This window comes from Hemicordylus capensis, chromosome 1 (assembly GCF_027244095.1).
Source record: "Hemicordylus capensis ecotype Gifberg chromosome 1, rHemCap1.1.pri, whole genome shotgun sequence".
In the NCBI taxonomy this organism is placed as follows: Eukaryota; Metazoa; Chordata; class Lepidosauria; order Squamata; family Cordylidae; genus Hemicordylus; species Hemicordylus capensis.
In genome coordinates this window covers 5,956,915-5,972,723 of record NC_069657.1, presented here as the reverse complement: position 1 = coordinate 5,972,723, position 15,809 = coordinate 5,956,915, and the positions used below count along the sequence as shown (strand labels likewise).

The 15,809-nt window shown below is 48.8% G+C and overlaps 1 protein-coding gene across 6 annotated transcripts in view; it reads right to left on the bottom strand.

Annotated features, from left to right (window-relative positions):
- Window positions 1-15,809, bottom strand: part of GNPNAT1 (glucosamine-phosphate N-acetyltransferase 1) — a 28,291-nt gene that overhangs the window by 9,210 nt on the left and 3,272 nt on the right. The window contains exon 1 of one of the 6 annotated variants that reach the window (XM_053261084.1): window positions 5,740-5,958. The exons of 1 other annotated variant lie outside the window; for it this stretch is intronic. In XM_053261084.1, the coding sequence (XP_053117059.1) occupies window positions 5,740-5,813 (74 nt within the window). In that variant the 5' untranslated portion in view covers window positions 5,814-5,958. 4 more of the 6 variants (XM_053261097.1, XM_053261115.1, XM_053261106.1 and 1 more) reach the window with 4 other exon arrangements.

Here is a 15,809-nt window from a genome sequence, read left to right as displayed (position 1 = left end):
AGGCAAGGTGATTTCATCTCTCTCCTAAATGTTTGTTTTATGCTAAGATTTGTATCTATCTTGCCTTTCCATTTCAGTAATGAAACACTCAAGGTGGCCAGGCCAACATATTACATGAAATACAAAAAACAGTGTTGGGATTTAAAAACAAAAACAGAAGAAAAATAGCAACAAAATCATAAGAGCTATAAAATCATTTCTGGGGAAAGCCAAGAAAGCAACATGTTAAAAGCTGCTCAAAGATCTGACAACGCCCCCCAAACCCCACACCTCTCCAAAAGGTGGTGGAAAGCAAGTGGGGTAGGAGATTTGGATTTCCTGAGGCGGGGAATCCCACATCCTGGGCACCAAGGGGAAAAAAGGAGGAGACCAAGTCCAAAGGCTGTAAACGGGCTGACATTCTCCACAGGCTATGAAAATGGAATCCTCCTGCGAAGATGCAGACAGCCTGGAGCTGAACAGTGCTCCAGTCTTTCCCGGCAACCCAAGCAGCGGTGGGAGGGATGCCATCTTTGCTTCTCTCCTCCCTCCAGGGGGAGTTCTGACTTCCCTGGGGGCTGCATAGACCCCTGTGCCAGCCAACCCGTGAAATCTATTGCAACTTTCCCTCTCTAGAAGGCCAACACATTTCCCGCAACACCAACCAATGCTGGCAACAGCTTCCTGGGCACCACAACAGAAAAGGGTCCTCTTCTTTTGGCCCCACCAACGTCCGGCAGTGATGAGGCCGGCAGAAAGGCTCTCTCACTTAATCTTGTGGCTCATATGGGACGAAGCAGTCCTTGAGGTCACGGGGTGCCCAGTGTGGGTGGGAGTCCCCAGATGCAGCTGCTGGACCACAACTGCTGTCATCCCTAGCCATAATAAATTGCAGCTGGCGATAGCAGTGGGAGCTAGAGCCCAGGAACAGCTAGAGCTCCTCAGGCTGGCCACCCTGATCGACAGGAGGCAAGCCCCACCACCTGGATCCAAGGAACTGAGCAGCTAGTTTGGCCCACCCAAGGAGGCTCTGTGTCGCCTTCCTTTCCGTGCCACAAAGCAAAACACTTTGGAGTCCAAGCCCTTCAGAAGCAGTTCAGGCTACAGCAGTGGGGGTTGGCTCTGCTGTTCAAAAGGAGAGAGTAAGACACCCCAGTGGTCCTGTACAAGCCCCTGGGCACACCCTGGAAACATCGCTCTTTCCTGGCTGCCTTCTCGATCAGGGCCACACAACTTCAGCAGCACTCCTGCATGTATTGGACTACAATTCCCCTAAACCTGAATATTGGCCACTGTGGTTGGGGGTGATGGGAGTTGTAGTCCAAAAGCAGCTGGAGGGCCAAAGCTGTGCAGACCTAGTCTAGATGAAAGGGTGACGTCTGAATGAGCATGCCCTTTGCTTCCAACATAACTGCCCCTCCCCAGATCTCTCCCCCCCGCCAGCTTTGCAGCAAGGGCGTCTGGCTTGCACCTTTGCCAAGCCCAGCACAAGGCCAAGGGCCCCTCCCGGGCTTCAGTTCTCTGTGTGTCCCATCAGAAGGAAGGGGGTCAATGACAGCCACAAAGAAAGCCTGGGCCAAGTCCAATTTTGTGGGCCCCTGCCCAAGAGTATGAATCCAATACTGTAACACCTGCTGCTTGGACTCTGCCACCTTCTTTACAGGATATACTAGAATTTCAGTCCCAAAATTAATGCCGCAGTTGAACCAAAGATCACAGTAATATGGAGGAAGTGTTTGCTATGCAGGTGGAGAGGGCAAACAAGGAAGCAGCTGGCTCTGTGGTACCTCCCTCCCACTTCACTGAGAGCAAGTTCCTCTTTGCTTGACAACATCACTTCAAAGCCAAACAGATCAACGAGTGCCCTGATCACCTGAATGGAGTGCCCATCTTCTCCCTACTGACCCCACCTCCTCCCCCTCACTTCCATCTGTGTCAAATGGTAAATGGCAAGCTCCTCAGGGCAAGGACCAGTTTTGTGTGTCAATTTACAACCATGCACGTTAATAGGGGATAACTATATGTTAAGATATACTATACAGTAGGCCTGCCCCTGGTAAATGGGCAAAGAGGCATCTTTTCAAGTGGTGATTCTCTTTACATTTAGCGGGGGGGAGCAACTGGCCCTATCCAACCCCAGCACAGCACAAGTGTCAGCCCTTTGCGGACAGGGAACCCTCTTCTCCTTATTATTCTTTTTCTATTTAAACTGCTTTGAGGACCTTTTGTTCAAAAGCAGTATATAGGCAGTAGTCGTTGTCATCTAGGCAGCTTTGGGGCAGAGAGTGAGGGAGACCACATGGGCTTGGCTGCTCAGCTGTCAAAGAACGATAAGGTAAAGTGTGCTGTTGAGTTGATTGTGACTCCTGGCGCCCACAGAGCCCTGTGGTTGTCTTTGGTAGAATGCAGGAGGGGTTGACCATTGCCTCCTCTTGCACAGTAGGAGATGATGCCTTTCGGCATCTTCCTATATCGCTGCTGCCTGATATAGTGCCAGCGGGGATTCAAACCAGCAACCTTCTGCTTGTTAGTCAAGCATTTCCCAAATCCCCACTGCGCCACTTAAGGTGTAGAGCCACTTAAAACTAGGCAGCTGAGTGCCTAGAACCCTGCTGGATCAGGCCCCTCTAGTCCAGCATTTTGTTTCCGGCCAGGTGATAGACTCTATTTTTCATTTATTTAAAACTAGCTGGGCTGCGCTGGGCTGGGCGAAACGCATCTGCGCCTCTAGTTCTATCCCCACCTCGGTTTTCCCTCTGTTTTCAGCACCCACCCCCTACTGCCACCGTTTTCATTCCCGGCCCGCCTTTCCTCCCCCACTTGCTCCCCCCACCCCGCTGCCACCAATGTTTTCTTTCCCCGCCCGCCAGCAGCTGTTTTCTTTCCCCCCTCGCCCACAAGCCTGTCCACCAGCGCTTTCTTCTCCCCCTGCCAGCAGCTCGCTCATGAACTCTCACGAGAGCTGCCACCCTTGGGATTAGCAGCAGGTACGCCTTAGAGAAATATATATATTTCTTTCTATCCCGTCTCTCCAGTGCAATACTGCTGGGAAACCTTGAAAGCAACATCCTCTTCTCTGTTTGCATTCAGAACATGGAGCTTGCATTGAGCCACTGACAGAACTATCCTGCACGAATAGTTTTCTGGGGCAGTGAATATCATTATACCCTGTGTAAAGATGGAAGGTTGGGTCTCTTTTGAACCTACTGCCCACCAATGGCATTGAATGACTCTGTACTGACCAAGGAAGACCAATTTCAAGCTGCCCACCTTCCCCACGTCATTTCCAAGGACTTGGAAGACCTCAACATGCCCATGAGCAACTTTTGTTAAATTTAACCATCAGTACTAGCCACATGTCCTGGGCTCCAGAATGACACCTAGGTGCTAACCAGTGGAGTAGTCTCAAAGCATTCTTTGTGGAAGCCATTTGTCACAGACAGGCAGACGGCACAGGATGCTCAGGGTCTGTCTATCTGCCTGGCCAGGAAAGGAGTCTACAGCAGCACACAGCTAGCCATTCTACACTAATTCAACGTACATAATAGATTAACTGCTATTCCAGTCACTTCCAGCTATAAGCAGCAACCACTGCTCTTTTCCACGGTCTCTGTGCAGGCACATCTGTGTGGAATCTGTACCTGGCTAGAGCAGCGTTTGGGAAACTCCTAGAGCTTGAGAGCGCATTGAGAGCTCTTGTCCTCAGCCCATGCTCATAGCTCAGGGTCTCCCTGCTGGAAGACACACAAGGGCTTTCTCCCTTTTAACAGCCACCTGAGTGGCCCCTCAAGGAACTGCCTCTTTTATTCAGGAAGAAAACATGCTAAATGGAACATAGGAAGCTGCTTTCTACCGAATCAGACCCTTGGTCCATCAAACTCAGTATTGTCTACACAGACTGGCAACGGCTTCTCCAAGGCTGCGGGCAGGAGGCAACTTGGGACCTCAAATGCTCTTCCCAGAGCGGCCCTGTCCCCTCAGGGGAATCTTAGACAGTGCTCACACATGCAGTCTCCCCTTCAAATGCAAACCAGGGCAGCCCCTACTGAGCAAAGAGGACAATTCACGTTTGCTGCCAGAAGACCAGCTCTCCAAATGGAGCTATGCTTGATATGCATCTCAGAAAGAGAAACGCCACGCAGCTTCCGCCAGCTGCCAGCACCTGCCCTCCTAACCCAAAGTTTCCCCCATATGTCCCCAAGACCAGCCCCGCCTCCCTACAACTTCCAGAGTCTTCCGAGGACTAGCCTCACATCCTCAGCAACCAGGGGGTGGGCCTTCACACACATGCGTGTGCACACACACACACCCCCCCCCACGTCTTCAAGAGTTGTTTCACACATACCACAGCAGCACATCCAGGCTGGCCAGAGCCCGCCTCCCCGAAGAGGGCCAGTGTCAGCATGTGGCACCCTCAAGCAAGCGGCGGGGTCCCCAGTGGCCAACAGAGAGAACCAGGTGGGCAACCAGAGAGGGCCCACTGTGGCCAACAGCTGCCCCACCCTTCTTGTTCCTTGGCGTCCCCCTGGCAATGTGCTGCTCTGGGGCAAAGCCAGGCCAGGGGGCCAGGGCACCAGGGAAGGCTGCGCCAGCTGCCATGGGTGCTGATCTGGAGGGGCAGCTGCCCTAAAGTGCGCAGCGGCAAAGGGCGCTTGGTCCTCTGTGGCAGCCGGCCAGGGCTTCAGCCTCCCACAGGTGGGGCGCCGCCATCAAGGGGCAGGAGCGGAGCATTTTGCCGCCACCACCGGCAGGCCCACCGAAACCTGGAGCCGGCCCCGGCCCCCTCTCTCCACCCCGAGGAGAGGCAGGCCTCCAGCGGGAGGGGCTTCTGACGCAGCGGCCCTTCTCGACATCTGAAGCAGAGCGGAGGCTGTTGGCATCAATCAATCAATTAATTAATATCATCATCATCATCATCATCATTCATTCGATTTCTCTACCGCCCTTCCAAAAATGGCTCAGGGCGGTTTACACAGAGAAATAACACAGAAGGAAGATGGCCCCCTGTCCCCAAGGGGCTGGCCATCTAAAAAGAAGTAAAAGATGGACACCAGCCACAGTCCCCGGAGGTGCTGTGCTTCGGCTGGAGGGGGCCTCTTCCAGGCTGCTTCCAAGCAGGGGTCTCCAAAATGTCATCGGCCACCACGAGGGGGGGGGGCTCAGGCTCAGCAGGGGCCGCCTGCGCCCCACCACCCTGGGCACCTCTGGGCCCCAGCACCCCTCCCTCCGCACGGCTCCCACCCCCAGAGCCCAGACTGGTGGGGGCTAGGAGGCAGAGGCGCCGGGCGGGAGGGCTCAGGGAGCCCCCAGTTCGAGTCTTGCCACCAGCAGCAGCCCTCTGGGCGGCCTGAAGCCGGCCAGGAGCCCCACGATCGCAGTTTGGTAGGAAGAAGCAACGACACCAGCCTACCTTACAGGGCTGTTGTAATCAACCAGACGATCACCGCCACCCCGAGAGGGGGTCAGTGTTATTATTCCCCTCCGAAGGGGCCACGTGAAGCAGTGAGGAGCTTCGAGAAGGCGACACAGACCCCAAATTATCAGGGGGTTGTTTTGTTCTCATTCATTAGGGTTACCAGAGGCTAAGGAGGACGGGACTTGCCTGGACTTCCTTCCTCCCCAACTCAGCGGTGAGGAGAGAAAGGCGCTCTGCACATGGTCAAAGGCGCTCTCCTCCCTCCTCCAGCGCTGAGAGAACCACAAACCGCCCCCCCGCCCCCTCAGCGCGCACGCGCATTCACGTCACTCACACACACACACCCCGCCACCGCCAACGGACCTTTCTGCCCGCGCGCGCCTCTCTCTCTCGACGCCGGCTCAGAAGGAACCCCCATTCGCCCCCGAGCGCGCCTGTGCGTCACTTGACTGACGTGGCGACTCCCCACAGGGGGTGGCGTTTGGCAGCTGCTTTTGGCAGCGAGGGAGACGTTAGCCAATCTGGAAGCTCCCCCGAAACGAAACGCTACGCCCACCGCTCCTAGCCCCGCCCTCACCGCTGCCGAGCTCGGTCCAACGCACAAGGCAACTCACGCAAGCCCGCCAATGCGCATGCGCTGGTTTCCGAACGTGGACGGGGGGGGGAGTATACCCTTCGGAATGTGCGTGCGCACTGCGCTTCCAGGAACGAGAAGACATGTCGAACTGAGCCCCACGTTTCCGAATTGCCAATTCGGGATTCAGCTAAATAGGGCAGACGTGGCCAATCTGAGGCTTCTCAGCTGTTGTTGGACTACAGCTCCCATCATTCCCAGCGGTTGGGGAGGGATGATGTGATTTGTAGTCCATCAACAGCAGAAAAGCCTCAAGTTGGTCCTCCTGAAATATGACAACTTAAGTTATGGATGGAGATCTATCTATATTTTCCAGAGTTGTTACCTTGCAGTTGTTCCTTGCTCCTCCTAAGTTATTTATTTTGTTTTAACTAATGTTTTAACTTGTTCTGTTGTCATTTATTTTGCTTTGTTGTAAACCACCCAGAGATGTAAGTATAATAATCATATTGCAGGAAAGTAGCTGTATTTTTCCGTAGTAGGGAGGCTTGCAATTGAGTTTATGCGTTGCAGCGTGTTGCAGTATGGACAGTTCTTTGCCCCACCCCCCTGTGCTTACTTCCTTCACCCCCTCGCTGTGGGGAGAGAAACAGGCAGAGAGAAATCTCGGCTTTCCCCTCCTTTCCTCCCCACAGATCCCAAACCCCACACATCTCCCCTCCTCATCCTCCACTTGCTTCCCATATAACTTGAGCTTGTCAACACAGAAGGGGAGGAGGGCGCAGCTGAGCAGATTTCTCTGATGCAACCCTTTCTCGTGCACTTTTTACTGAAGAGGAAGTCCATTGAACTAAATCATTTACTTCTGTGCGATCCCACTTGCTTACTCCAAGGCAAAGGGCAGGGAAAGAGAATAGTTACATACTTAAAAGGAAGCCCATTGAACTGAATCACGATTCAGTCTTTGCAATCCCAAAGCCCTCCCCTCCACCTCCTCCCTCCTATATATTTGTTTATTTATTTCTCCGGAGTCGCACCAGTTCCTGGCTTTCCCCCTTCCTGGCTCGCCACAGGATTCCCTTTCACTCCCCTCCTCATAAGCAGCTCCCTTGTTGTGTCACTCCAAAGGATCTCTTCATGCACCCCACTCCCCCTCTTAGAGGCGCTCTTACCCCTGGACTTTGGGGCCGAAGTTCAGGACCTCCACACCTAGGGGCCCCCCAAATCCTTTTTAGTCTGTCCTATGTGGTGTGGTTTGTGCCCTCAAGAACGTACAAGTAAAAAAATGATGTTTAACTTGCAGTGGTGGGGGTTGGCTCCAAAGGCTTTTAGGTCCAGGCTCCAAAATTACCTAGGTGCACCTCAGCACCCTCTTTTCTTTTTTCAAAATTTCCCTGGTTTTTCTTGTGCAAAACTGGAATGATGCAAGACAAAGTTAGATTTTTGTTTTGGAATGGTGCTTCCCCCTGCTGGTGGATTTGCGCAAGGCAGCCGAGAAGTTACCAAAAAAAATCATGTCAACACCCCCACCCCCACCTCAACTCCATTGGCCCAAATGGAGCAGGAGGAGGGGCAGATAAACGCTTTCAAGGAGAATATGGACAGTCCTGCCTTGAAAACACGTTGCAATGGATGGAAAATATGAATGGCCACCACCCTACAACAAATGTTGGAAGTGAAGGACTTTGCATTGTCTTTTGTCTCAAAGACAGTGGAGGACAGACAAGTGAGTCAGAGGGCTAGAGGGTCAAGACATTGGTCATCCCTTTTCTACTGCTCTGACACTATCCCTTTGGAATATAGATTGCTACTCTTAGGGACTAACTTCCTTCCTTTCTGCTTTGCACTTCCTCTCTCCCTTCCTTTCTCTTCCTGTTCCTTCTACCTTGCAACATGCAAGCTCCTCTCCCCTGCACCATATGTGTGTAGAGATGCAGAATCCATCTGCATCCAGCTAGCTAGCTAGATTAGAGATCCTAACTCCTCACTTTCCTGTCTAGAATGGAGTTCTCTAATAAATGCCATATATATTGATTTGCAACTATGAACTGGCTCCAAGTTACTTTACTCTCAGCATACATGCATGCCTAACTAAATTCCGCTGTGTTGTGCCTCTGTGCACTCTGCTATAATGAAAAAGGGGTTCTCTTACCAGAGAGAATTCCCAACAACAAAGCAATTAATAACACTTTACAGTTTTAAACCGTTGCACTATTCCATCACACTTTGCAACACTTTACTCATTGCAAATCTCGTAGTCTGGAAAACGCCAAGGAGAACTTCCCAGTGAGTTATATATAACCTTGAGGTTTAGCTGTTTGCTGGGCAAAAGCCTTTGTAGGCAACAGCCCAGGTATTCAGATACAAAGCAAAACCAGTAAATTTACAAAATGAACACTTTCAGTGTTTGATTTAGCTTGTTCATGTCATTTTCATATTATTTTTCCACCCTAGTGACTCATTTTACATCACTATGGAAACCTCCAAAATTATTCCAATTCTGATGCGGTCAGCCTAACATTAGGAGGAAGGGAAGATCCCAAACACTCATTTTTGAACGGGTATCACATACACTGGTGGACGTCTGGATATTCTGTTGAGAAGGTCACCTCTTGTTTTAAGTGACCTGAGTTTGTGTTTTTAGATGCATTAGGATTTTATATGTGTTTCTTTGGCTCTGAATAGCTGGAAGCAAGGTTGCCCTCCTTAACTCATCCTTCCTTCCTTCCTTCCTTCCTTCTTCTTTCTTTCCTTATGTATGTACTTATTTAAAGTATGTTTATACTGCCCAAAACATGCATCTCTAGGTGGTGTACAATAACAATACAAATTAAACAAAACAAAAAAGGAATTAGTTGTTATAATGGCAATGCAATACACGTGATGGATCTGCTACAATACTTCTCTACAGACCTTTTTATTGCATAAATTAAAACATACAAAGAGAGAAGTGCAACAAAGAACAGATGTTTCAACATATATACGTCAGCTTCATAGAACACTGAATCTGACGTATATACGTTGTAATATCTGTTTGTTGCAATTCCCTTGTTTGTTTTAATTTATGCAATAAAAAGGTAATATAGCAAACCAAAAATGATTAAAACATTAAAATCATTTTAAAACTGCATTAAAAATTTAAACCATAAATCTAATTAAAAGTCTGGGTGAATAAATGTGTCTTCGGTGCCTTTTTAAAAGTTGCCAGAGATGGGGAGTTTCTTTATTTCAACAGGGAGCACATTCCAAGCCCCAGGGGCAGCAACGGAGAAGGCCCGTCCCCGAGGAGCTGCCGGTGGCAACCGTGGATGAACTCCACAGGTGATGGGGCTCACGGAGAAGAAGATGTTCTCTTGTTTTCTATTGCTTCGCTAGAAACAGTTCTAAGGAATGCTTGTCTCCTAGTTAAATTAAATACATAAGAAAGGATGTCTGCACAGTAAGAAATGTAAAATAACACCTAGCCACAAGGTTCACAGAACATTTGGCTACCCAGTCATTGGAAAGAGGTTGTGCTTGTTACAAAACCTAAATTTCAAAGTGGGGGTGGGGGGGCCAAACTGGGTTTTTTAAATGGGTGGATAGGTTAGGAGTGTAACTTCAGCCGTCTGTGATCCCAAGATGGGAGTGTTTTGGAGCACTGGCTGTTTTTTAAGAACTCTGTAAATAGATCTTTCCTTTTTCATTTATTAAAAAAAATTTTCAATGATTTTTAATTGTTTTAACATTGTTTTAAGTTTTAAATTGTTGTAATGTGCTAACCTTTTTACTTGTTGTTTTTATTGTTTTGTGGTAAACCACCCAGTGACTTGCGTTTTGGGCAGTATAAAAATGTGTTAAATAAATAAATAATAAGTAACTACATAAAGCACACACACACACACCCGACCCCCGTGGTGAATCTCCTGCCTAGGGCCACTCAGTTTTCCTGTCATTTCTAGCCTTCTCGTCAAATGGTTAACGGATACAGCTTAGTCTGCAACCCTATGCACGTGTTGTGCTCAACACACACACAATCTGTGCACTGTGTATGCACCGTTGTGATGAATGTGTCCCAGCAGTGCACTTCCTACCTGTCCCTGTATTTAGCCCTCTTCACACACGGAGGCTACCCTCGCCTGGCCTAGGCTGCTCGTTGGAGCGCCAGGATCCGCTCAGATCCCAGCGATCCAGCCCAGCCTGACCCTACTCCTAAGCCCGGCTCTTAGCTGAGGTTAAAGGAGCAAGCACTCCCTTCACCCGGCGGCCGGGATCATGCGTCTCCTCGCACTCCACGCAGCCTGAGGGACACAGAGATGTCGCGCGGTGCCTTGTGGGATATCTGGAGGCCGGGGGAAAGAGTCCCAGCCTCTGTCCATCTGCCCAGTGGGGAGTAGCGCAGGTTGTGTGGGTGCACGGCATGAGCACCGAAGCAACATCATCGATCGTCTGGGGGAAGGTAGGTTGAAAGCTGCCCTCCCCCCTGCCTGCCTGCCTGCCTGCGTGATCGTGTGAAAAGCCCCATTATGCTCAACACATGTGCAAGTTATGCTCAGTGTACACACATACAGATTTGCACAAGCGCACAGTTATTCACATGCTGGATGCAGTTACAGTATACTTCCTATCTGTTTCCTACTTTTCAGGGGACTTGTATGTAGGTTCACTTTTAAAATGAACAGAGATACAGCCGTTCACACAAAACATGTGTAAGATGCCTGAACACAGGTACAACATAAAATCTGAATAGGAAGATCCCAGCTACCTGGAAATCTTACACGAAGGAATCTGACATGCAGGTCTCCGGTAGCTAGCCTGAAAATGATATGTGATCCTGGGCACACAAAGTGTCACTGCTAGTGACAGCTTGGTCAAAGCTTGCTCCATTCTCCTCTGGATGTGAAATTGTTGAACTTCCTGGAAGCCACAGAAACTGGTTGTAAAAGGGGCAGCTCCTACTTGGGTTGCCAACTGACCAGCAAAAAGCAGCCTGGCCTGCTCCTGTGCCTGTAAGCCCAACACGATCTGCAGAAATCAGCAAGTGGACATTTCTCACAACATGCTGCTGATAAGCACGATCATCCACCAATGCTGAGGGTAGATGAGCAAGGCTCAGTCAACATGTTGGCAATCCTAGTTCCATTAGTGCTTCTTGGACGCTAAGGAAGTGAGAGGTGAGACACTCGGATGCCAGTCAATGTAGACAATACTGTGCTAGATGGATGGCCTGACTCTGTATAAGGCAGTTCCTTGTCCCAATATGCATAGGAGGCACAGGACTAGAGATGGGCAGATGCTGGATGCTTCTTGACTATGCAGCTGCCAGAGTGTAGCATTCCAAGGGTGGAGGCATAAGGAACGTTGGCTTGAAAACATATTTGCTGTGTTCCAACCCATTGGTTTTTCCAGCAGAAGAAATGTGTTCACACACTGCCTCCACCACACTTCAGATGTTTTGTCTTGACTTCATCGCTCTCAGACTGGCCACTGAAGAGTCGCTGCAGGGGAGGAGAGACCTAGGCGGGCTTCAAACACGCGGAAGCAACAACAACAACAAATATTTATACACCGCTTTTCAACAAAAGTTTCCAAAGCGGTTTACATAGAGGAATAATAAATAAATTAGATGGATCCCGGTCCCCGAAGGGCTCACAATCCCCAAAGAAGCATGATAGACACCAGCAACAGCCACCGGAGGGATGCTGTGCTGGGGGTGGGAAGGGCCAGTTGCTCTCCTCCTGCTAAACAAAGAGAATCACCACGTTTGAAAGGGGCCAGGGACACATTTCTGCCCCTGTGCAAGGGCTGCTTCTCAGCCTTTCCCTTCCTTGGTAGGGCAGCTGGCCTGGAAGCCACGTCCTGAAGCCAGGGCCCCCCTGGGGATGAAGCACAGGGCTGGGCCCACATTCACGGACACTTGCTTCTGAGTCAGCGTAGGATGGCCCATGACTCCTGGGTGATCTTGACGACAACATGTGTGTCTGAAACACACCCAGTTTCACAAGGGGGGATGGGGTGAATCACCCATTTCATGTGTTTATGTTTTGTTTTGGAAACCAACTTCTGGAGCTATGGCTTTCTTTGGCTGCATCTATCATCTTCTTATTCTGAAGCCAATGTCCTTTAACGTGAACTGTTTGTGTGAGCCTTTGAAAAGTCTTGATAGAAATCACGTGTTTTAATTTATTGCCTTCCTGCTGCACCTATGCTCAGCCTCCACCTGGGCAACATCCCCAGCCCTTCCAAATCTTCCTCGAGATACGTTTAAAAAGATTGTAAGCACCAGAAATTCCATACAAGCACTTTCCCATAATATGCAACCCATAAGAGTCTCTTTCTATCCAGCAGAGCATATTCCAGATTACACACTACCAATATTCCCTCTAACAGGGATTCTCAGATGTTGTTGACTACAACTCCCAGAATCCCCAGCTGCATTGGCTTTTCCTTGGGGATTGTAGTCAACAACATCTGGGAATCCCTGTTAGAGGGCACACTGCACCCTACAACAGTGTCACTACGCGTCCATTAAGTGTGCTTCTGTGCTGCCTGTATTTCAACATCGCAGTCCCTGCACTGTCAGCAAGGTGCAGTTCACATTTCCGATGCCTTATTTCAGGTTTTATCTTTGTGTTATAGTACTACAACGTTGTAAAAAAAAAAAAAAAAAAGCTGTATTTCTCCATTGTAGGAGGTTTTTGCAAGCTAGAAAAGACTGCGCCCTCCACTGGTGGCTTTGCACAAATAAACCCCTTTATTTATGGTTTCAAGGCGATCCTACCAAGCCGAAGCAAACTACTGCTGAACAGCGGATAATCTGGAAAATGCCCTGGATAAAACTCCTTTCCTTATATACTCTTTCAACTCTGACTACATCCACCTTCTGGGTATATGAGCCCATCTCCTGCTACCTGGATCTCACCTGGTGCCTCTTCACTGACCTCTCTTGAGGTGAAAACAGATGTAATAGTTTAATTGTAGTGGAAAGAGACTGCAGCACACAAATCTATCCATGTCTTCTCAGAAGTAAGTTCCAAGGCCAACCCTAGTCAGTGTATCGAGGACTGCACCCTTAATCCTTTTCCCTACTGATTATGCAGTCCCCTGAAAAATACTGTATTATGGTTATATTGTGCTGGTTTTTTTTTTAAATCTTGCAATCAGATCTGTATTTTTATATTCTATCTTAATATTTTAATTGTAATTTTAATAGTCTTGTTTTAACTTTTGTGTGAACCGCCTTGGGATTTTTAATGAAAGGCGGTATACAAATTTAACAATAAACAAATAAATAAATAACATTTGAATGCATTCCACTCCTCACCCCCATCTCTCCATACTGATCCCCCAAATGCCACCAAGGTATAGAACCCTTCAGAAGCAGCAGTTCATTGACATGCTGAGGAAAGAAGATTCCAGTACTGTCTTTCCACTGTCTCAGGTGGAAAAAGTCCCTTCCAACTCTGAAATTCTCTGAGTCTATAACTGTTCCAGCGTTTGATATCAGACATTTCTTCTTACTGCGATTAGGAAGTGAAACCAAGGGCATCCAGATGTGCTCAGTACCCAGAAATGATAGTTTTGTTTGTGCATTTTATAAAACTGGCCCATAAGCTTGCCCTTGTGATGCTGTAGATGGAAATGCCATGGACAGCCAGGAAAACGAACAAATCAATCCAGAATTCTCACTCGAGGCACAAATGACCAGGCTCAAACTAGCATACTTCGGACACATGATGCGAAGATCCAGCTCCCTTGAGAAGTCCATAATGCTGGGGAAAGTTGAAGGAAAGAGAAGAAGAGGACGACCAGCAGCAAGGTGGATGGACTCGATGACGACAGCAGTGAATGCACCACTGAGAGACCTGAAAGGCCAAGCTGAAGACAGATCATCATCCTGGAGAGAAGCTATCTATGTGGTCTCTCAGAGTCAACACCGACTTGACAGCACTTAATCAATCAATCAATCAGATGGAAAAGACCCAAAGAAAATATTGGGAAAAGGAAATGGCGAGCTGAGAATGCAGTTGCTCTCTGGAATAACATGTCGTGGATAACAGATAGCAAGCATGAAAAAACCCAGTTGGCATTTGACATACCAGGATTTTCCTCAGGGAAAACCAGAGTCTGGGAATCACACGGAGGTGGAGAGAGAAACAGGAAATTCCACAGGATTCTGTAGGCGAGGAAGTTTACTTTACTTCAAGCCACACATAAAACCTCTTGATGTATCACATGCAACGCCTGCTAGAGAGCAGAAAATGGCCTTCAGTGTTAGCTCTATTTAGCATCTCCCTGGCACCATGTATAAACCTCCTGGGAAGAGCAGCAGGAGGGGGATCCAATTCCCCGCCCCCTTCAGCTACCTTGATACCCCACCCCACAAAAAAATAATAATTCAGCAAATAGCTCTGGTTAGCTTGATGGTTCCCAGCCTTGGGTCTCCAGGCATATATATTTATTTATTTACGGTACAAGACCAAACGTAACATACATACAACAAGCATGCTGGCCTTGGGCCGAAATAAACAAATACAATACAACAAGCAGCAATAATACAATTATCAGAAGAAGAAAAGGGAGGGGAAACGCATAAAACATATCAATTAAAATTTGTTAAAACATTTCTTATTTTTATAGCAGCTGCACAAAATCTGGCCGTGGCGACCTGACAGGAAGAGCTCAACGTAGAACTCATCCTGATGTTCCAAAAATTTGCACAAATAAGGTTCGAGCCAGGAGGTATGGAAAGGTCTCCTGGGTGCTTGCCAGATTAAACCCTCAGACAGGGTCACTACGGATCTCCTAAATGTGCTTCCTGTGTTGTGACACCGCGGTCCTTGCACTGACAGCAAAGTGCTGTTCACATTTCTGATGCCTTCTGATATAGTGCTACAACATTGCACGTCCGTTGCAGAAAAATCGCTGTATTTTCCCAATGTGGGGATTTGAGATTCTGTGGATCGTTTTCAATACGATCCTGCCCAGCCAGAGCATTTTACCCTGCTGCAGCATATAATCTGGAAAGCATCTACTACTGATGAACTACAACTCCCATCATCCCTAGCCACAATGGCCTTTGGGGTCCAGGTGGCTGGGGATGATGGGAGTTGTAGTTAATCTATGGCTGGGAACCCCCAGATAATCTCATCAACACCCCTTCTCTTGTCAGATCAGGAGCTGAACATACAACGCTGCTTTATACTGAGTCAGACCATCGTCCCATCTAGCCCTGCTTTGCCTGCTCTGGGGTTCCCAGGGTCTCAGGGTAGGGGTCCCTCCTTTAGATAGACCTGCACCTCTGGGCTTTGCACATGCAAAAAATTACTGGGCTGCAAAATAAGGTAGACTGTGCCTATACAAGGATCTTGGCACAAGGTGACCAAGGACCAGTGAAGGAGACGCTCTAGATGAAGCCTGGGTGCTTTCCAGATTATCCACTGTTCAGTGGTAGCTTACTTCGGCTTGGCAGGATCAAACCATAAATAAAGGGTGTTGTGCAAAGCCACCAGCAGGGGGAGCGGTCTTTTCTAGCTTGTGCAAACCACCTCCAATGGAAAAATACAGCTTTTTTTTTTTTAACAACATTATAGTACTGTAACGCAAAGATAAAACCCAAAAGAGGGCATCGGAAATGTGAACAGCACCTTGCTGACCGCGCAGGGACTGCAAAGTCGAAATACAGGCAGTACGGAAGCACACCTGGAGGACATGTAGTGACACTGTTTAGGGTGTAATCTGGAGAGCGCCCTGCCCAACCTGAACCCTCAAGCCTACTGCAATCCAGCAGCCACACACACGCACACACATACAGGCAGAGAACCAGGAAGATGAGTCACATGCCCAGTGCGCTGTGCTCTA